Genomic DNA, 20,638 nt, shown 5'->3' with positions numbered 1-20,638 from the left:
TAAAGATACTAGAATTAACGCCATCAAACTCTAACATGCATTTTGTATCAATAATCGAAATATTTCTATTTCAGAAAATTCTTTTGCGTAGGAATACATACTACTACAAAAATATTTAAATTGTACTTAACATTTCAAATCTGACTGTTTTCAAGGTATTTATAATAAGTTTTCTTAAAAGCAATGCTACATTACATCGAATTTATCGATTAGTTTTCAAGTCTTAAATCTTGTGAGCGGTGATGATTTGTGCTTAGGTCCAAACAGTTACACTTCCGGTTTGCCAGGATAACTGCATGAGAGATTTAGAATCAACTTTCAAACTGAAGCAAATCCGGTAAAAATGGTAAATTCCTCTATCTAAATGATGGCCATATTGGCAACCTTGGTCGGGGGGGGGGGGGGGGGGGTTTAGACCAAAGGACGGGGCCTTTTTGGCCTCATCCTAGAGTCAGGAGTAGAACTTTTACCTTGAGAGACATGAAATAATAATTTACAATTTTGGTAGAGGACTTAATGGTTTTTCTTTACATGCAGTCAGTTACTATTAATTAGGAGCAGGTGCAGAGAGGAAGATTAATAAACATTAAGTGCAATAACACTATAAGACGATTTTGATCCCGCACTAGAGTAGAGTCAGAATACCCTCCTTCAGAAGACATGAACAAAATTGCAAATTAAAGGGTTTTATTTGGTGTATGTTTCTTTTCAGTATTAGCAGAAGTAAAGAAAAAAAGTTTTAAACATTATATGCATTACATTTTATGATCATTTGACCCCCGCCCCCAGAGTCAAAACACCTACCCTGGAGGACAAGGCATTTTCCAATTTAGTAGAGGGATTTACGGTCTCTAAAATACACAGAGAGTTTCTATTCAGTATACGTATCAACAGAAGTAGAAGGGTTTTATTAAAAACATTATAAGCAGTCTATTATATTACCATTTTAGTCCCGCCTAACAGTCAAAATCCCTTATACATGGGACATAAAAGTTTACAAATGTTGTGTATGAGTTCCTGATCGACAGATTTATAAATTCGTTTTTTTTTCAAATGTGCAAAGAATGTAGAAAAGAAATTTAACCCGTAGGCTTTTCATAGAAGCGGATTCTGCTATATACCAAATACAACGCTATTCGACATGCATGTAAAAGAATAGGTGCATCCAGAAATACGCTAATCCAAATTCAAGGTTAATTGTTTAAAAAACAATGTTCAGCCTATATCGTACACGTCAAATGTAATACGTTTGCAGTATTTTTATCAGGGTTTTTAAATTCTCAAAGTCTAATTATATGCCATCCTTTCACAAAAACGCTATACATGTAACACTGTTCACAAAAGCTGAAACTTCTGATACCAATCAATGTTGTCTGCCGATATATGTAAAAGATGCCAGGTATATGAAAAGACCCAAATGGCCCACAACCCTTCGTGTTTGATAGAGAGTGCTATTGTTATATCTGCAGTTGTCATAGCGATAAAACTTGAACGTGCCGAGCCTCTCCAGCGGTAACCATATGCATAAAAGGCAGAAACCGAATAGCAGGCACTTGGCGATCTATATCTTGTGTTGTATATGGAAAAATCATATTTGACTCCTTTCGTTCATGTGGATGATAAACTTAATTAAGTCTTACTCAACTTTGACATAACGTTTATGAACTTAATATTTTTGACATTTATTTACACGATTGGTTTTAACTCATGTATTATACAGGGCCCGGTTTTTCGAAAGGTGGTTAACTCTAACACCGTGTTAACTCTGTGTTAAACTCGGTGTTAAAGTTAACGAAATGGTTAAGTGTTTTTCGAAAGTGTGTTAGGGTTTAACCATGTGTTAACTCTGTGTTAACTTTAATCCACCCCCAGTACCTTGGTTAAGATTTAACACAGTGATTAAATATGGCCGCCAGTGTAATTATTTTGCCACTTCAACTCAAAAAATTGGTATAAGAAGCATTTTTCATAAATTTTAAAGTTTAAAAAATCTTACATATGATTAAGATACGGAAAAGCAACTGGCTTGACATGAAAAGTTGCAGTATCTGTGTGATATAATTATGGAATAAGGATTTTACACATGGTTCATACCCCCTATGTTGAAGGATCCCTTCATTGGAGGAGGCTGCATTGTTGACAGTAGTAAAAGGTACTTTTTTCTTTATTTGACCTTCACATTGATTATATTGTTGTTGTCACATAAGACATTTAACAAAAATTTCCAAAATGATTAGTGAAATGGGTACTATAAGTACAAAAACATTGTACAATTTGTTCCTTGAATTTTTAAAACATTAATGAGAAAGGAATTATCAGCTTCTTGATAAATGAATATTGAGTGAACATGTTAGCATAATTTTTTTCAATGTTGTTACTGCATATTAAGATTTATCTCCCTTTTGACAAAATGCAAGTGGTGGATCAAAATTATTTCTAAAATGTCTATAGTCTAAATAAATGTTATGCATAGTCAAGCAATGTAAAGATACTAAAATTATATCTGATTGGAGCAATATTGGTATGATTTTTATGTACATGTATTTTATATTATATCTTCCTTTTTTAAATCACTTTTTTAAAGAATAACTGCTTTTTAAATTTTTGAAGCATTGACCTTATTTATTTCTGTTCACTGGGCAGATCCCAATCATGATGCACACGTTTTTTGAAGTGTATCTATTTCAAATGTATTTTACATTATTAATAAATGCATTTCTGACATGTTTTAAGTACATATCTTTATGATTTAAAAAAAATCTGTTGATTTGTATTTTCAATACATTTTAAAAATTAATTATATAAAGATTTGGAAGAAGGAGAACATGGAATGCTCTGCTTGGTGACACTTGCTGTGCTTGATACCTAATTCTCCTCAAGCCATACTTCATGAGGCCCACAAACTGCAGTTGAAGTGACAATTTTTCAATTATCATGGTATTTCACAAACAATTTATAACGGAGCATTTATATGCTTTAATTAAGACTAAATATTTTAACATTTAACTGAAAATTTCAATTAGGGAAGTATTATTACATTTACTGTACTCTCAATCAACAAACCTGATAAGACGTAATTACTGAATTATTAAGAGTTTAATGTCACCTGGATGTGAACTGCTTTGCTAAACCAGAATCATCATCTTTACATGTATTTGCATGCAACTCATATCAGACTCATATGCATACAACAGGGTACATACATGTATATACATAAATCAGTACATGTTTTCTGTAGTGTCCATTTTAAACAAATTTTGTAATCAGAACTGTTAAAAATTTAAGGTGAATATGAAGTTTAGTCCCAAACTATGACTATATTTTTGTCTTTATTTCACAATTGTTGTCTTTTTGTTTACATTTTATCCTTTTTAATTCACAGATTTGCATGATACAGGAATTAACTGCCCGCATTGTTTATTTGAAGAGGACTTGGAGAGACTGAGAAAGATGAGTATTTGACAACAACCAACCTCTTAGCCTCAAACACCATGCACCAAGAGAAGGAGAACAATTATTGTGACATTTAATCTAATGTCTACATCCTAATTTATAATTGTAATACACAATAGCCAAAAAAAATTGAATCTCTCTCTCTCTCTCTCTCTCTCTCTCTCTCTCTCTCTCTCTCTCTCTCTCTCTCTCTCTCTCTCTCTCTCTCTATTAACATGTCTAACATGTTTTTATTATGAAATTGTTTAAAGTACCATAAACTGGAAATTATAATTATTAAAGTATGTAAAACAATGCGAATGTAAACCTTTGCATTCTCTCTCTCTCTCTCTCTCTCTCTCTCTCTCTCTCTCTCTCTCTCTCTCTCTCATGTAAAAGAGTATGTTGATTTCTTTATATTTGTTTTTTTATAATATTAATATAGAGGTTTTCATCCAAATATGAAATACCGAATAAAGAAACATTAAGTATACACAGAATGTTACATATAGATGACTCAGTTTTTGTTTATCACAGCTTTTAGGTGTAAATGTTATATTGTTGTGTTTTTTATGACAAATTGTAGCAGTTAGAATGTCTTTAATTACCCATGATAGATTAAATATTTAATACATTTATTTTGTATGTTTTTGTCTATATTGTCCTTGTATAAAAATATGCATCTAATACTAGTAAGCCTCTTACCCTTTTATTTCAGGCATATTTTTCTTTCAAATTAAGTTTACATGAAGACAAATGCAGTTATCATTGAATACAAAATGTAAAAAAAATAAATAAATCCAAGTTTTTAGCTCCTTCCTGTCCAAAGGTGAAATTTTACACATATATTTACATATAGTTGAAAAATCACCCATTCCTTCCAATTATCTCAATTTAAATTACATGTAGGATATGAAAATGTACATTTTACATAACTTAAAATAACATCTGCTATAATAACTACTTTTGAAATGAACAAGAAGCAACCATATTTTTATCTTTGTATTAAATTTATGCATTTAATAGGAAAACATGTAAAATTTGAACATTTTTCTTGGATTTCTTATCCGTCTCCAGCTACCAAGGTGTGTTTGAATTTTATTTTAATAAAAGGCAGGCATCACACTAGTAGGTCTTATTTATTTTATGATGGTTGGAAAGGGAGTAGAATTAGAAAACAGAATAAATAAGATTTTTATTAGATATGATTGTTAAGCTTGCTTTTTAAGAAATTTAAACAAGTTATCACATGCAGGACGGCATGTATGTAATTTGTCTCTAAAATGCTACAATTCATCCAATTTTCAAAATAGGTCAATTTTTAGTGTCGTTGATACATGTTTTCAAATATGTGTGAGAATTGACACTATGAATTGCCACAAGTTTCATAATATTAGGTGAAAGATTTCAAACCACTTCTTTTTATGCAAAATCAATACATAAGAGGAGGTTATGCATGCAAGGGTATTTCTAAGTGATGTGGTGCTTTTAGAATAATAATATCATGTAGATACATGCAGTATTGAATAAGGTTTCCTATTAAAAGAGGTTAAACAACAATTGACCTCTTAAAGATTAAGAAAAGATGTTTTGCTGAAGAAGAACCATATGAATCTATGTTAAATAGAGTAAAGTGGAAATGGTGGGTTCACTTAAATGACCATATATTTCTCAAACCTCAATGAAATTGGCAATATGCGGTATACTTTTTCTCAAAATTGCACAAGCTTTGTTATTCCAAGACAAATTGTCTTTTCATAGAATATTAGTGTAAGTTAAGCCCTATAAATTAATTAGAAAATTTGTTGAGCCTTTGACCTGTATTTTATGACCACCTTTCGAAAAACCGGGCCCAGATGTTTAAAGATTTATCTATCAAACGAATCGTCCTTGAACAATACACATGAAAACATTGTAATAGTGTTTGATATGTATATATAATCATTTGTGTTGTCCATTTTTCAAACTTTCGGATGTATTATGTTTTATTATACTTTCATGTTAAATACTGAAATCTGATTGGATTAGACGCAGTTGGAAATCCGTTCTATTACCCTCAGCGTTAGCAACACACTTGGCAACAGGTAACACAACCAATTGTTACATGCGCGTAAATTATGCGCGTACCGTTCGCCGTAGAATTCACTTCATTGCTATATAATGGCAGTAACATTTTCTTTAAAATTAAGACATTCAGTATAGTGAAATAAATAGTGCCTGTTGACAACGGTTGCCTCGGCGTGTCAATTTTAACAGTTACCCTCCCAAACAGGCAATATTTATATAATGTTCATGTGCATGTACATATATAATTTAAAGATTTACACAGATTGAACAATAATTCCATCGAAATAATAACGAAATGGGATATAAGACAAATAAGGTGGCATTTGAATATCAAACAGACATAAAAAAAAACAGGGCGAATTGTGTGTGTGTTGAATTTGATTTATACAATCATGCATATCACACGCTATGGGATCGAATGTCTCGTTTTGAAAAAAAGACGTTGTTGTTTTGCACATGTCGATTTATATAGGTGCAAGACGATTAATTCGTTGACAATGTGTTTTTAGGTCAACATTCTTAAAAACTTGGTTAACCGGGGTTTCTTAAGTAGTAGCTGGGAGCCTTGTGGTAAAATGCCATGGGTCATTTTATTTTCGACATTAAAGAGCAATGCTCAGAATTTTGTTATAAGTTTTTTCCTTCTTTTAGTGTTTATAATGCTTTAGAAATGCATTTCTAATTGTCAACCAGAATTTGAGTGTCAGTCGTAGAGTTATTACACATTTATTTATTTTGTGCGTTTACAAAAAAAAGTACATACATACATATCATTACGTCTTCCTATTAAACACCATTGTAAGAACGCTTTAATGCAGAAGTACTTTCAATAGCAGTACACTTAATATGTTCTCCTGCCATCTTTATGCTGTAACTTAAAGCTGCTTGGTCCGATTTTATATCAAATTTTATGCATGCTTTTAAACGATGGTTATGCTAAGTATATTTATAATAATAGATATTGTAGTAGTTTTCCCAGTCAGTGAAGTCAAATTTCAATGAAGAAAAATGCGTACAAAATTTGCTAATAAAACAAACTACATAAAAGGGTACCGCGTTATTTCGCCTCATGTTAAATTTCACCCCTGACGACGAGACGGGTATGGTTGTATTACGACTTTGACATCACTTTGAATAAAGGTCGAAATGATCAGACAAAGAACAAATAAACATGTGTACGTTTTGTTCGCTAATATTTCTGAAGTACGTTTGCTTTCTTTATAATCGGTGCATAGCATGCGGGTTGATTTACCGCAATCATTCGGGGGACGAAACCAAACGGTTTCCTTTTCTAAACATTCCCGTGATACATTATGGTTTGGTTTTTTTTGTTTGCCCAAAAAGAAATTATTTTTATTTAGAACCATTATTACACGAGCTTGGACTTTCGGTAGGAGGTGACTAATCTTGTTTGCGCAGCAAAGCAAGCTGTCAAATACTGACCTACTTTCTGATTCGCTGATAGAACGAGCTCCCGTATTTAGATCATCATTTATCTTTTCTTCGGTGGAAGGCATTGTGGAGATTCTAAACTTAAAAAAAAAAACAAGTCTTTAGTAAATACGACTGAGATCTTTCATAGGCATTAGTAAATAAGAAGTGTAGATTCCTGTGTTGATTTAGCGAAAAAATAAATTAGGGAATTGCCAGACCGTTGATTTGATAAAAAAAAAATGACTTTAATAACCGGTTCTAACTGGTTTGATCTAGCTGCAGGTCTGTAGCACCCAGTCTGAAAAAAGAGGATGCACGACCTAGGAGGTAGTTTTTACGTGTTAAAAACTCGTAATTTACGGAGCACATAAACTGTCTATGATTTACCTTATTTTTACGCGAATTCTGTGAAAAAAATAGCATCATTAAATTCTTCAAACAATTCATTACCGATATTGTTGCTTTACTTCCCTCGGACTTTTCTTAAACATCGCTAACCGACCACGGAAATTAAAGTATGATAAATTCACGTGCAGATCGAGAGTCGCCACTTTTACATGTTAACATACTGCATCATTTCACTTTACGGATTAAAAGAATGTCAATGGCAAGTAAAATGAAGATATTTGTACAAAGTTAATGTCACATGAATTAGATCTATTTTGAAACGAATGAATACAAGGAATGCAATGTGTACGAAAATAAGATAAATCAGCACATAATTAGACCAAATTTTTGTTGCAAGTTTTTAACACATAAGAAACTGTCAAAGGCGAGCGCCCAGGTTGTTCATCCGAATTTTGTCAGACCCGGAGCTATAAACCAGCTCTCTCTCTCTCTCTCTCTCTCTCTCTCTCTCTCTCTCTCTCTCTCTCTCTCTCTCTCTCTCTCTCTCTTACAAACGGCAAACGTAAATTTTTCAAAGATCTAAATTAAGTGTCTTACCAGATAATCGCGGGAATGTCACTGCCATAAGCGAGTTGCCTTCCAGTAATCTCCTCACTGGATTTGTTGAAGTACTCGCCATGGGAGATTGGGGGGCGTTGGCTCTGTCGTATCCTGCTATAATGTTTTCGAATAGGGTGGATACTACTTCCAACTCCGCGGGGACTTTTCCCTTAAAATGCCTCTCAAGCTTCGCTAAATCAACGTTAACTGCAGCCGATTTAGGAACCACCCCTTCTGCCGTTCGTATAAGATATTTATTTTTGTTGCTATTTATGAGGTGTGTTCTTACTCTTTGTGAAAAGGACTGGGATGCACTATTTTTCGCTTTTAGTCTCATTTCATATTCGTCTCCTTTATGAGACAATTCACGTTCAAGCTTTTTTAGAGTATCGGCAGCGGAATCCACAATCAATTTTTGATCGGGATGTTTGTTCAAATCCCCACATTGTTCAGAGGTAAGTTAACGCATTTGTCGATTCGACATTGTCGAATATTGTGATCCAATCGCAAATGACAGTTCGAGCACTGTTTCCCTCGGCCCTGAACAACTGCACAATACCTATCCGTGAGTTCTGTCACGCGCTCCTTGGCAGACTGGACTTGTACCTCCAACTGGTTCATTTCCTCCTCAATGTATTGAAGGGAATGATCAAGGGGGGGGGGGGGGGGGGGTCTATATTCGAAGAAGTCAAACATACTTGCTTCAGAATCTTGTGACAATGTTGGGAAATCCAAGCCTTTTCTCGCTTGCAGTCCCGGATCTTGCTCAACATTTACGCACTTAGATTTCGACCTGTCGTCTGATATTCCAACTTTGTTTCCGACTGGCGAAGAACCCTCAGTTACTTTAAGGTTAACAACAGCGCGATCACAAATCTGAATTGATCTTACTTGTCGAATGAATTTCTTGAAATTGGTTTCCATCATATCAATAAAGTCATTTTCATCATCCTTGTACATGATGCTCAAGACCGACATCCGTCCCAGGTATCTTATCTGTGACTGAATAAGTCCTTCCAGGCCAACATACTCAAGGAATAGAAGTTCACGCAATGAAACTCCAATCATGGTGCATCTTTTTTCTCCATAATAGTCGTAATGTATCTTAAAATCAATCTCTCGGTAATCATCGGACACAATTTTTGATGACGACATTTTCAATCTTGACTGATCTCCAGGACCAATCGAAATGTTTTGCGCGCTAAAAGTTCGTTGAAGTTGCGCGCTTGATATCACCAACCAATCAAATTTCACTTGATATATATACACGAGCAAAAATACATGTAGATTTCCAGTGAGAGCTAGACGTGAGTACATAAATGTGTTTTGCATCGTATGTACAGTTAATTAATTTACTTTATGTACATACTGTTTAGAGATATATCTATATTGATTCTGTAAAATACTATTTTGGGGTATGAGATGAATCATGAAAATATACAACTATTTGATCTAATTCTAATTTTCATAATGAAATAAAAGCCCGAAAATTTTGTTGTCATTCCGTCTACACCCCCCCCCCCCCGAAAACAAAAAAAACTAGCACTGATTCGCTTTGGTTCCGCACAGATCGACAACATGGTCTAATTACGAATGATATCTATGATGTTTGATGAATGATTTAATTTAGACCCATGTCAGGATATATTAATTAGATGGAAGAGGGACACTCATACCCCTATCAGGCAAATTAGGTACCCCAAGAATCATTTGATAGAAGAATCCCTTGTTACGAATTTCAATTTGGGATTTTTTTTTATCAGTTTATTAACTCTATTATTCTGTTTTTGCTCATGGATATTTGTTTCTTTATGTTTAATCAAATAGATATCTTAAGTTGATAAAAAAGAGGGTAGTTGCCCTCCCCCCCCCCCCCCAAAAAAAATCGTGTATTATCTTAGAAAAGAAAATTTGGGTAGTATAAACCACAAAGCAAGTGAAATTATTGTACATAGATCCATAAATGCTTTACATATACATGTAGTCTATAGATCTCTTAGATGATATTAATTATAAATTATAATGATGTAGTGCGTAGATTGGTGTCGGTTAAAAAATAGATATATTTTTTAAATTGACGTAGTATAAGGCTAGCATTTTATTTGAAAAGAAGATAGATATACATGTATATAAAAACATAATTTTATCGTCTTCCTTAATATATTTTTTCTTCTATAGATCTGCATGTACAGTCTATTTTTAAATGGAATCCTTAAGCAAACAAGGGAGATTGAATATTAATTGAAAATCTCCTTCTAGAGACATGAAAAATGCGGTGATATGCGACTTGGTTAATGGCGGTGCTTCAGTGGGGGGATCTCAAATTTCCTCGTGGTTTAGGCGCAAATTTGGCAAAAAAGTATAAAATTTCAAAATCGACTGTTTCAAATCTCCGGGCTAAATATAATGAAAACTTTTCCATTTCTCCCCGTAAACCAATGAACACAAGAGATCGGAAAATTGGAAATGAAGATCGTGAATTTATCAACGCATTAAAAAACGAAAGACCTTCTATTCAGCTTCAAACAATTCGAGATGAATTGCTCAAACATTCCAACACAATTACAAGCGTCAGTATTTCAACAATTAGCCGTACCATTCGAAAAGATCTGACAATGACATACAAAAAAATTTGTCTCTACAACAAAAACAGATTTACTTTACAAAATCTTCAGTATACCCAACAATTTTTGAATTATGTTTTTAACAAAGATCCCTTCAGGCTGAAGTTCATGGACGAAATGGGAATAAGACTTGCGGACGGGCAACCAACTTATGGTCACTCTGTAAGGGGTTCAAAGTGCGTAGAAATGACCCGATACAGCAGAACTTCTAATTATACAGTTAACTTAGTAGTAGGCATTACGGGTGTTAAATATGTTAATATTCTTGATGGGCCATCAGACACCACCAAATACGTTGATTTTGTGGGTGAAGCGGCAAATAGCTTCACAGACGATGGGGAGAGGGCTATCCAGGTGGGTGACGTGCTAGTGGTAGATAATGCCCCTATACACCACCATGCCGCTGAGAGGATTTTAAGGAATTGGCTTCCCACAATTGGAGCAGAATACTTGTTCCTACCAACTTATTCCCCGGATCTAAACCCAGCAGAACAATGTTTTCGAAAAGTGAAAACTTTGCTTAAAAATGACCGGTACAGAGTAAGACTTAGCGACAACTTTAAAATGGCTGTACTCGAAGCATTTGGGGAAATCACTATTTCTGACACTCTGTCATTTTTTCACGCAACTGTGTACATACTGGATAAAATCCGATGTCAATAAATATTCATGTGTTTGTCTTCTGTTTTTGTTTTGTTGTTGATTTTTTTAACACAAGAGGCATTCTGAATGTGATTGTAGTAAAATGAAGTGAAATTTACCGTGTGAAACATCTCATCGTGAATGAAAAGTCTGACCCAATTTTGTGACGCTGTTTCAAATGAAATATACAGCAATAGCATGAAGTCGGGTAAGTGTCGTTGCGTTCAATGTATTCATATCTATTAGCCAATGACTGAACAGTTAACCACGAGTTAGCCCCGCCTCGATCAAATCGGAGTTTGTCACGTAATGACGAAAGTCCAAGCTCGTGTAACAATGGTTCTATCTGTCGACACCACCCAGTTTGTTTTTTTTGTTCCACATCTGTAGCATTTTCTTAAATATTTTGTTGAGAAAAGAGATCAAAAGTTTGCCCGAGTGTTATTATAGATTCAAAATGTAAACAAAACACTGTGTACGTCTGAGGAATGTGGAACTTTATTTGAGTCGCTGAAATTGTTCTTGCTGACTCAGTTTAATTGCTTCACGAAAACGTTTGCTTCTTATCAAGGATTTCTCCGCTATGTGTACTTTTTGGCGAACTTCATGTGACTGTAAAATTATCTGCCATATCCTTCATATTTTGATTATGTAAAAGAGATAATATATAAACCCTGAATTAGCATGCCAGGTATGCATTGGTGCATCGCCCCTAAAAATTCATCAAAAAGGAACTGAAGATATATCAAAGAAATGAATGGTAAATGAAGTCAATGAAAAACATATGATGCAAAAAAAAATTAATAGGAATGAAATGAATGGAAACCAGTATTATTTGAATGCATTGCAGATTTTTTCTCAGTAGCCTAGAGAATGGTGTCGGCCAAACCATACACAGGTCAGAAATACCAAAAGATAAAGAAGGAATGTATCAGGAAGAAGACTCTGTTTAGGGACAGCGAGTTCCCTCCCGAGGGCCCCTCCCTGTTCTACAGCAAGGCGGCTCCTGCGGACATACTCTGGAAAAGACCCGGGGTAGGTATACTTTTACAGTATTTTGGGGTTATGACCTCATGGACTTATAAATTACAGCCGTAAAAAGGCGTTTTGTCTTCTACTAGCTTATCGTTAGAGGAAAATTTTACAACCAATAGATCGACGGAGATTGAAATCTACTCATCAGGGCGTTTTAAATAAATTCACATTTTTTTTACACAAAGTATGCTAAAATGTACGTGGAATATCATGCACACATGTAGAGTATACATGTAACTCCTTGTACCATCAAATTTTAGATAAAGTATATTTATTTTAAATTATATTTTATTCAATATAATATATTGAATGGGATTGGGCAGCAGGCACAGCCTATTTTAGCCCTCCCCCTAATATAAAGTATATAATTGAAGAAAAATTAGAACTACATACAAACATTTAATCATCATATACATGTAATTTACGTGCAAAATATAAGTACATATGTAGGCAGGATACCAGTCTGAGAAGCAAATTATATAATTTGCGCTTTATTTTTTTCCAGGATATCGTTTCCAATCCGCGCTTTTTCACTGAAGGTCGTGGAGCAGACGATTTCTCCCAAGGTTCCCTGGGAAATTGTTGGTTCGTCGCGGCGTGTGCCTGTATTGAAGAAAGGAAAAACTTTTTGCGAAAAGTATGAATTTTTAATGAGTCTGAATTCAAAATCATTTTGAAGTCTGGACATCTAAAAAATTAGAAATTCATGTACTTAACTCGAAAACAATTTCTTTTAACACTGAAACAATTCTGGCACATTTTAAGCGCCAACTGTCTATTTGCAGATTGTACCGGATATTGAGAAACAAGACTGGGCAAAGGGCCGGAAGTACGCCGGGATATTCCATTTTAAGTTCTGGCAGTGCGGAGAATGGGTCGATGTCGTCATAGATGACTTTCTTCCCACCCGACAAGGAAGACTAATCTTCATGCACTCCAAATCCAGAAACGAATTCTGGTCGGCACTACTAGAGAAAGCGTATGCAAAGTCAGTTGCTCTAGTATCTCTTTCACCTCACAATAACACTTATCTGTAATATAATTTGTACTTTTGGGTTTTTTGTAACGAAGGTCTGTTTTTTTTAGTAAGCGTATCAAAGTTTTATTACATTGTCAGGCTTTATTAAATCTATGATGTATCTTTATTGTGTTAAGATATATAGCAATTTTAAAACAATATGAGCTGCTTTTTCATGCTGAATTTTTTTTACGAAAATGTTATTCCTTACTGAAATGACAAAAACATCATGGTTTTTGAATTTCTGTTAGCCATATTTTTGTGGGAAAAGCCTTTAAGAAGCCTTAATTGACGCAAAATTGAAGTATTGTCGTCGTGTACAAAAAATGATCTGTTATATATTTTTTAGAAGAGAAATCTTTCCTCTGACAAAATTTATGATTTTTTCAAATATTGAATATCATAAAAGTTTAAGTTACATGCAGACTTATCGTACTAGCAGGTTTTTGCAACAAAATAAAATTCCAAAAAATACAGCTCATATTAAAAAACAACTTTTTTTTGGTACCATGCACCCATCTTATACAACATTTGGCGTTTATCGACCGTCATCATATTTAGTTACATATCTATTGTATGTAATTTTACTCAATGATATCTTCATTTTTGTCGTGGATGACTTATTTTTAGATTATTTGGGGGTTACGAGGCGCTGGTGGCAGGAAAAGCTAAGGACGCCATGGTCGACATGACAGGGGGCGTGGCAGAAGGGATAGAAATCAAGGACTACAAAAACGAGGAGGAGAGAAAGAAATTGTTCAAGATTCTACGTAAATCAAAGGAAAACATGTCGTTAATAAGTACATCTATTGCAGTAAGTAACCAAAGTGATACGGCGTTATTATTTAGTTAAAATCCATGTAGATGGTGGAAGAAGCGAACTTGCAAAGTGACAACTGCAATGGTCTTGTGATTTCTTGATTCGAAGGTCAGACACCAGAGATAGGTGGCGTGTTCTTATATACGTAGATGTTTTGTATGATAATCATGTAGGATATAAATGGTTCTTAAAAACTATTGAAATATTCATTGACCTGAGGTCAAGGTCTTGAAAATGAGGCTAATGTACGTAGGCCGTCATCAGCATCAACACTCATACAGAAAACATATAACACCTAACAGACAGAATATTTTGTATAAAAATCAAAATCTTATTACCTGAATTTTAAGGCAGTAGGAAAAGAGATGGAGGAGAAGCTATCATGTGGTCTGGTGAAGGGCCACGCCTACAGCGTGACGAACGTCCGGAAACTAAAACTTGGGACGGGCCTCAAGTCCATATTCAGCCGAGAGAAAATCCACATGATCCGGTGTCGTAATCCGTGGGGAGGATCCGATTGGAAAGGGGCGTGGAGTAACGGGTTTAATTTGTATCTGTATGAACCAAAAATGAAAAGAATAACTAGACTAAGAGTTCTTAGTAAACTGATAAGACAAACTGGCCCTGTCGTCTTAAACATTTATAAGTTACTTTTATAAAACTCAGCTTCCAACCCAAAATCATAGAAAATCACAAGTCTATGACTTTGAGGTGAAATTTCGATTTGAGGCGGATTATTTATAGGAGGAAAGTTGGTGACGGCGGAGCCAGATCTCTTTAATATGTCAGTGTTTATCGGTGGTTTACAATATAATGAAAACAATCATTCTACTACTAGTATTTGTTTCTCACAATGATGATTTTATTCTGTTAAGATCACCAGAATGGAAGAAAGTAAGCGATAGCGAGAAAAAGGAGCTTGGTCTTACGTTTGCAGATAATGGAGAATTTTGGTAAGAAGAATTCGAACACTAGTAGACTAGTACGAGCGGTCTGTTGATTTTATCTAAAAAAAAAACCTGATTAAAATCAGATCTTCTATGCTCCGGATTATCGATTTCTCGCTCTAATGTGTCACTACAATATGTCGCGATGATATGTCACAGTGACAACGATAAGTCAATACGATACCGGTAACCTGCAATATTTCGCTATACATGTATGTATCGTTAATCGGGAGCATCGATACATATATCGCGATGTGCAAATCGGGGAAACAGAGGATCTGTTTTTAATCAGATGACCATAATCTTACGGAACAACGTAATGGTCAATGCTTAAAAATGCAAGATTTATCCAATAAGAATGTGTATCTTTTTTTAAAAGAGCTGTGATTTTTCTTGTAGGATGTCGTTTGAGGATTTCTGTCGGTACTTTACGAGCATCGACATCTGTCACATGATTAACACTTCCTTCTTCTCGACGTCCAAGACATGGAAGGAAGATATAGTGGAGGGAGAGTGGAAGAGGAACCATTGTGGAGGATGCGCCAACAACAAAACATTTCTGGAAAATCCTCAAGTAATATTAACGTTGTCATTACCTATAGTAAAGGTTCCCCGGAATATATTCGGGTTTATATGGCTCCGTAGAAAGCAGATCGAACGAGAGTGAGGTTTTCCATTTGCCATGTTTAAATGATAATAGCTGTCATTGAAAACACGAAAATCCAATACCGGTTAATTCCAAATATGATTGCATAAAACAGAAATTTGCTCAGACTTGGGCATGTTGCTAAAATGAAATTTATCCAATAGACGGACAAACTAAAAACATGAATACTAAAACCAATTTTGAATCGATGGTTTTCTTAATTATCAAAACAAGACGTTTTACTTTTTCAGTATATGTTTGAAATAAGCGGCTTTGAAGAAGAAATCCTAGTCTCTTTGGAGCAATTTGACAGACGCACAGAAAAAGTCAAAGGAAAGTCCAACTACACTATAGGTACCACCATTGTCAAAGTAAGATATTTTTATTGTATATTGAATTAGAATTAGTCGTGCGTTCCAGACTACTAAAATATTTAACTTTTGTATACATCCCTCCAAGTTCACTTTGTCTTCAGGCAGATGTAAACCGGAAGTACAGGATGCACGATAAACTAGAGAGGGTGCATTCTGGGCCGTTTTCTAACGCTAGGAATGTGTTTGCCCGTGTGAACGTGCGTCCCGGACGTTACGTCATCATTCCGTCCACGTTTGAACCAGGTTGTCATGGGAAATTCATTCTCAGAACATACAGCAGCAAGGGACTGAACCTTCGGTATGATGAAATAGTTCGAGTATTAATTTATTATGACTTAATTGCAAAAATTGAGAATTATAAATGAATATTGACTGACAGACATCTATTTGGCTGATGTTATCAAAACAAATTGAATATGAGCTGTATATGTAAGAAACTAATATACGTATATGTTTACCTGAACCTTTCTTACCAATGATTGAATTGCCTCAAAATAAGTTAGTGCATTTCTATACTAGGGAATACTGTAAATGTAACACTCACAATTTTTTTTATCACAATGACAATTTTATAATTATAATTCAATCAGAGTCTTTAGATAGCATTACCCAGAAAAATGTTTTTAAAAATCGTTGAATACCGTATAACTATGATAATTATATATTCTTAATAGTCACAAATTTATTTAAAAAATAGTCAAAAAATAATTGTACGTATTTCGAGATCAAAGCGCAATTAAATTATTCAACCGCAAAAAAAACCAAAACAGTTAATATATATGATAATTTAACTTGTATCTACTTCAGAGAACTGCGATTGGACGAGCCTGCCCCGCCCACTTTGTGTGTGATTCCCTCTACTCTCAAGAGGAAGAAAACTTGCGCAACGCAGGTCACAATGGTAAGAGGCGAGGAATTTCCAGGAAACGGAAGGAAAGGCGGTAGGTTTGCATATGCGTTCATAGGACTGTGCCCCATCTTTTATCTGAATTTTGTCAGTTTTTGTATATTTTGTTGTGTTTAAAATTTCAATTGGTAAACTGAAGTTTGGTTTTAGAGGAAGAATATTAATTTATATAACATTTGAATTAATGGTTAGAATTTCTGAATTAGTCGTGTTTTCTGTTTTCTGAATATTTAGCTATAATAGCTTATATTTTAACATACCAAAGTCGCTACTTTATTACATGTACAATGTAATATTATATTACATCTTGCTATACATGTAGCATAGTATAGATATACATGTATTCGTTCTATATTAATAAAAGCCCCTTCGGGTTTTTTCTGAAAAAAAATATCACTTGGGAAATGACAACATTAATCCCATAATTGTACGGAATTGCAGGATTCGGACTACCTTGATATATAAAAAGTAAATTAATTTTGCTTTTACGTATATGAAAAAACTATGTACTAGAATATATTATTTTATATTGAATAAGCACGTGGTCTTATACTTGAACTGTTTGAATACAGGGTATCTTTACTGTAAAATAAGATGTGACGGCAGGGTGCTATACACGAGACTATGTAAGGACACACTAAATCCAGAATGGAACGACCGAACGACATTCTACAGAAAGAGTCCGGAAAAGGACATCATAATTGAGGTGCATTTTCTATTTTACCATTTCAAGTAGTAGAAATCAATTTAAAAAATCGTCTAAAGGATCAAATTCATTTTTTACCTCTCTAGCCGATTCCATATTTTGGAGTGCGCGATAACTGCAGACATACTTTTACTGGCGACTTCTATATTTCGCGTTTCAACATGATAAAGTAGTTCTTAATATGTAAATTATTGAACATCTTAAATATGAAAGGACTGGTTAGCGGTGAGAAAGAATGGATTTCTAGAATCTCGCGAAATTTTCTCGTAAGCGAAAAGAAGTTTGATTACAGTAACTCTAATGAATTGATTAATGTTTGTATAAAAAATTAAACCACATTTTTATGAATGCATATGAATATGTTAATAAGATCGCAAAATTAACATGGTACGTTAACAAATTTAATTTTAAATAATGAATTTAAATTTAATGAAGGTGTGGCACAGGGGAAGAGTGATGGACACGTTTCTGGGTAAGTGCGTGATTCCAATGTCTGAGAGCGCCACCTACCGGGGAGGAAACGTCAACAGGAGGTTCGGACTCACCGCCAGGGGGAAGAGGAAAGAGAAAATGGAGGGGTATATTTGGCTCAAAGTTTTACATACGAATGATTTAAAAAGGGTTTGATTATGGTCAAACGTTATATTGAAACAATTTCATGTATAACGAACTATGCACCTTTATACATGTATACTATACACCTTACTTTTTTTTAATATCTGCATACCTACATGTATTGTTATGAAATATTTGTTCAGTCATCATTTTTTTTTGTTACATTTTCATTCTCTTTTCATTGTGTTTTTCAACTTTGCAACCGACCCATGAATTCTTATAATAAACCCAAAGGTTTTCCTTTAACATGGCTGAATAGTCAACAAATGATATAAAAGTATTTTTGCATAGCAAATATACTCTTCTTTTTTGTTTGTCTAGATAGCTTTTAAAATAGTACTTAATTTTTGAAGATCTAGAACACTTTGACGATTAGATTGTTTTCGTGTAAAGCCTATACAAATACACTTATGAATCCTGTTATAATACATTTTGTTATTTACATGTAGCTGTCATTTTGTAATTTTTGAATTTACTGCCACCCGGTAAATTCAAAATTTACAACAAAACATAGCTTTTACAAGTCATAACCCGTTTTTTGGTTTTATTTGTTGGATGTTTGTTGAATTTTATTTGTTGGATTTTTAAGGAATTTTTTTCGGGTTGTGGTAGACTGTTAGTTTTGGGTTTTTTTGTTATAAGTGCGGTGTTCATCCAATGAAAGATAATTATATGTATCACTGTTTCATGTCACTTGACTCAATCTGATTTTAAATAATGTACATGTTCTGAATATGTTTGTTTATTTATACGGATAATTATTTTATGTACATGTATGTTGTGTTCCCTATGTATTTGAGGATGTGTGAACAAGAAAAAGAAGAAAAACATTTCTATTAAAAATATCAAAATTTATTTAAATGTTTTGTCTCCCTCACCCATAATTGAATAACAGGTAATTTCAGAAATGATTTAAATCTTTATTGTTTCCTTGATGAATAAAGCAATATGAACCGTGTACATGATGAAATTCAACATTTTAAAAGATACCCCGAACAAGATTTGATCAACCCATTTATTGTATGCTAGACATGCATGTACATTTAGAACCATTTTAACAAAACCTTGGACTTTCAGTAGGACGTAGCTATCTATTTCTTGCGTCAAAAAGTTACAAATGACGCGGTTTCAAGCAAAATATGCACCGATTGCGTAGTCTTAGCTCAAAAGCCAGGCGAATCTTGTTGATTTCAGAGAGCCATGGCTATGTGGATGACAATAGAACCATTTTAACAAGAGCTTGGACTTTTGGTAGTTGTGTCAATCGGCAATGTGACTTAGGCCTGTCTGTTTCATTGCTGGCCACTCAGTAATGGCTCTTTGAAATCAACAAGATGTGTCTGGCTTTTGAGCGAAGGCTTCTCAATCGGCGTATATTTCGCTTGAAATCAGCGTCATTTTAACTTGTTTTGACGCAAGAAATAGATATTTACATCCTGCTTAAAGTCCAAGGCCTTGTTAAAATGGTTCTAAAATAGACAGGGCCACGTCACATTGCTGTTTGTCCCAACTACCCAAAGTCCAAGCTCTTGTTAAAATGGTTCTATATCTAGTGACATGTATAAATAAACTTGTATATGCAGTTTTTACTCGTTATTACATGTATTTATGGATACAAACGGTGAATTGAAGTGAGTGATCATCTGCATTAATTTCATCCATATTACGGTTAAACCGGCCGATGCAGTAAACACATTACATATTTAGGCCGCCCAAACTTGATTCTATTTTTATTGTAACTTCAAAATACCAAACCAACGAGAGAGGGCAACAAAATTAAAACAAACAACATTTTCAAACAAATGGTTTTTAATACTTATTCTACCAGAATGAGTATTCAAGCTACATGTAGGTTACCTGTATAATAATGATCTTTCCTGACAATCCCATTGAGTGTCTGATATACCGTGGTATATAGTCTAAAACGTGCTCTGAACATTTCGAATTTATACAAGTTCACCGGATATAAAGTTGGTTGGTTGGTCACGTGATCAAATCCTGTGAAACCCGGCCCCGAGGTTATAAAACTTTTTTGAGTACGATCTCGTACTCCAAATCGTACTCCGTGCTCCAAATCGTACTCCTACTCAAGATATCGAGGTTATAAAACTTTTTCATACTCCTACTCGTACTCCGGCTGAGTACAAAAATGCGATTTTCTGAGTAAGCTTTGAAGCTTTCTCAAAGTCGTACTCAAGACATTTAATCTAAATAAAATGCAGTGCAAACATATAATATTGTTCATATTGTAACATTGCTGTATTATACGCTCTAATTTAATCATATTTACATGTAAATGAATTAAAATGGAAAGTTTTTACCATTTTATTAATGACATAACTAGATATAAAGGAGGTGAATTTAAGAGTAAGGGCGAACTGCAACCAAGATTATCAAAATAACTTTTAGATAGTTTGCTTCAT

At 34.2% G+C, this 20,638-nt stretch overlaps 1 protein-coding gene across 1 annotated transcript; it reads left to right on the top strand.

Annotated features, from left to right (window-relative positions):
• The first annotated feature begins 11,684 nt into the window (after positions 1-11,684).
• LOC128179834 (calpain-5-like) lies at positions 11,685-19,070 on the top strand. Its single transcript, XM_052847488.1, has 12 exons — positions 11,685-12,182; positions 12,688-12,819; positions 12,968-13,170; positions 13,831-14,014; positions 14,371-14,561; positions 14,896-14,973; positions 15,367-15,541; positions 15,865-15,984; positions 16,089-16,285; positions 16,795-16,928; positions 17,467-17,600; positions 18,036-19,070. The coding sequence occupies exons 1-12, from the start codon at positions 12,021-12,023 to the stop codon at positions 18,225-18,227; spliced, it is 1,902 nt and encodes a 633-aa protein (XP_052703448.1). The 5' UTR covers positions 11,685-12,020; the 3' UTR covers positions 18,228-19,070.
• The last annotated feature ends 1,568 nt before the right edge of the window (positions 19,071-20,638 follow it).

Source organism: Crassostrea angulata, chromosome 4 (genome assembly GCF_025612915.1).
Source record: "Crassostrea angulata isolate pt1a10 chromosome 4, ASM2561291v2, whole genome shotgun sequence".
Lineage (NCBI taxonomy): Eukaryota > Metazoa > Mollusca > Bivalvia > Ostreida > Ostreidae > Magallana > Magallana angulata.
Note: the sequence above shows the minus strand (reverse complement) of the source record. Positions and strands in the feature narration are given on the sequence as shown.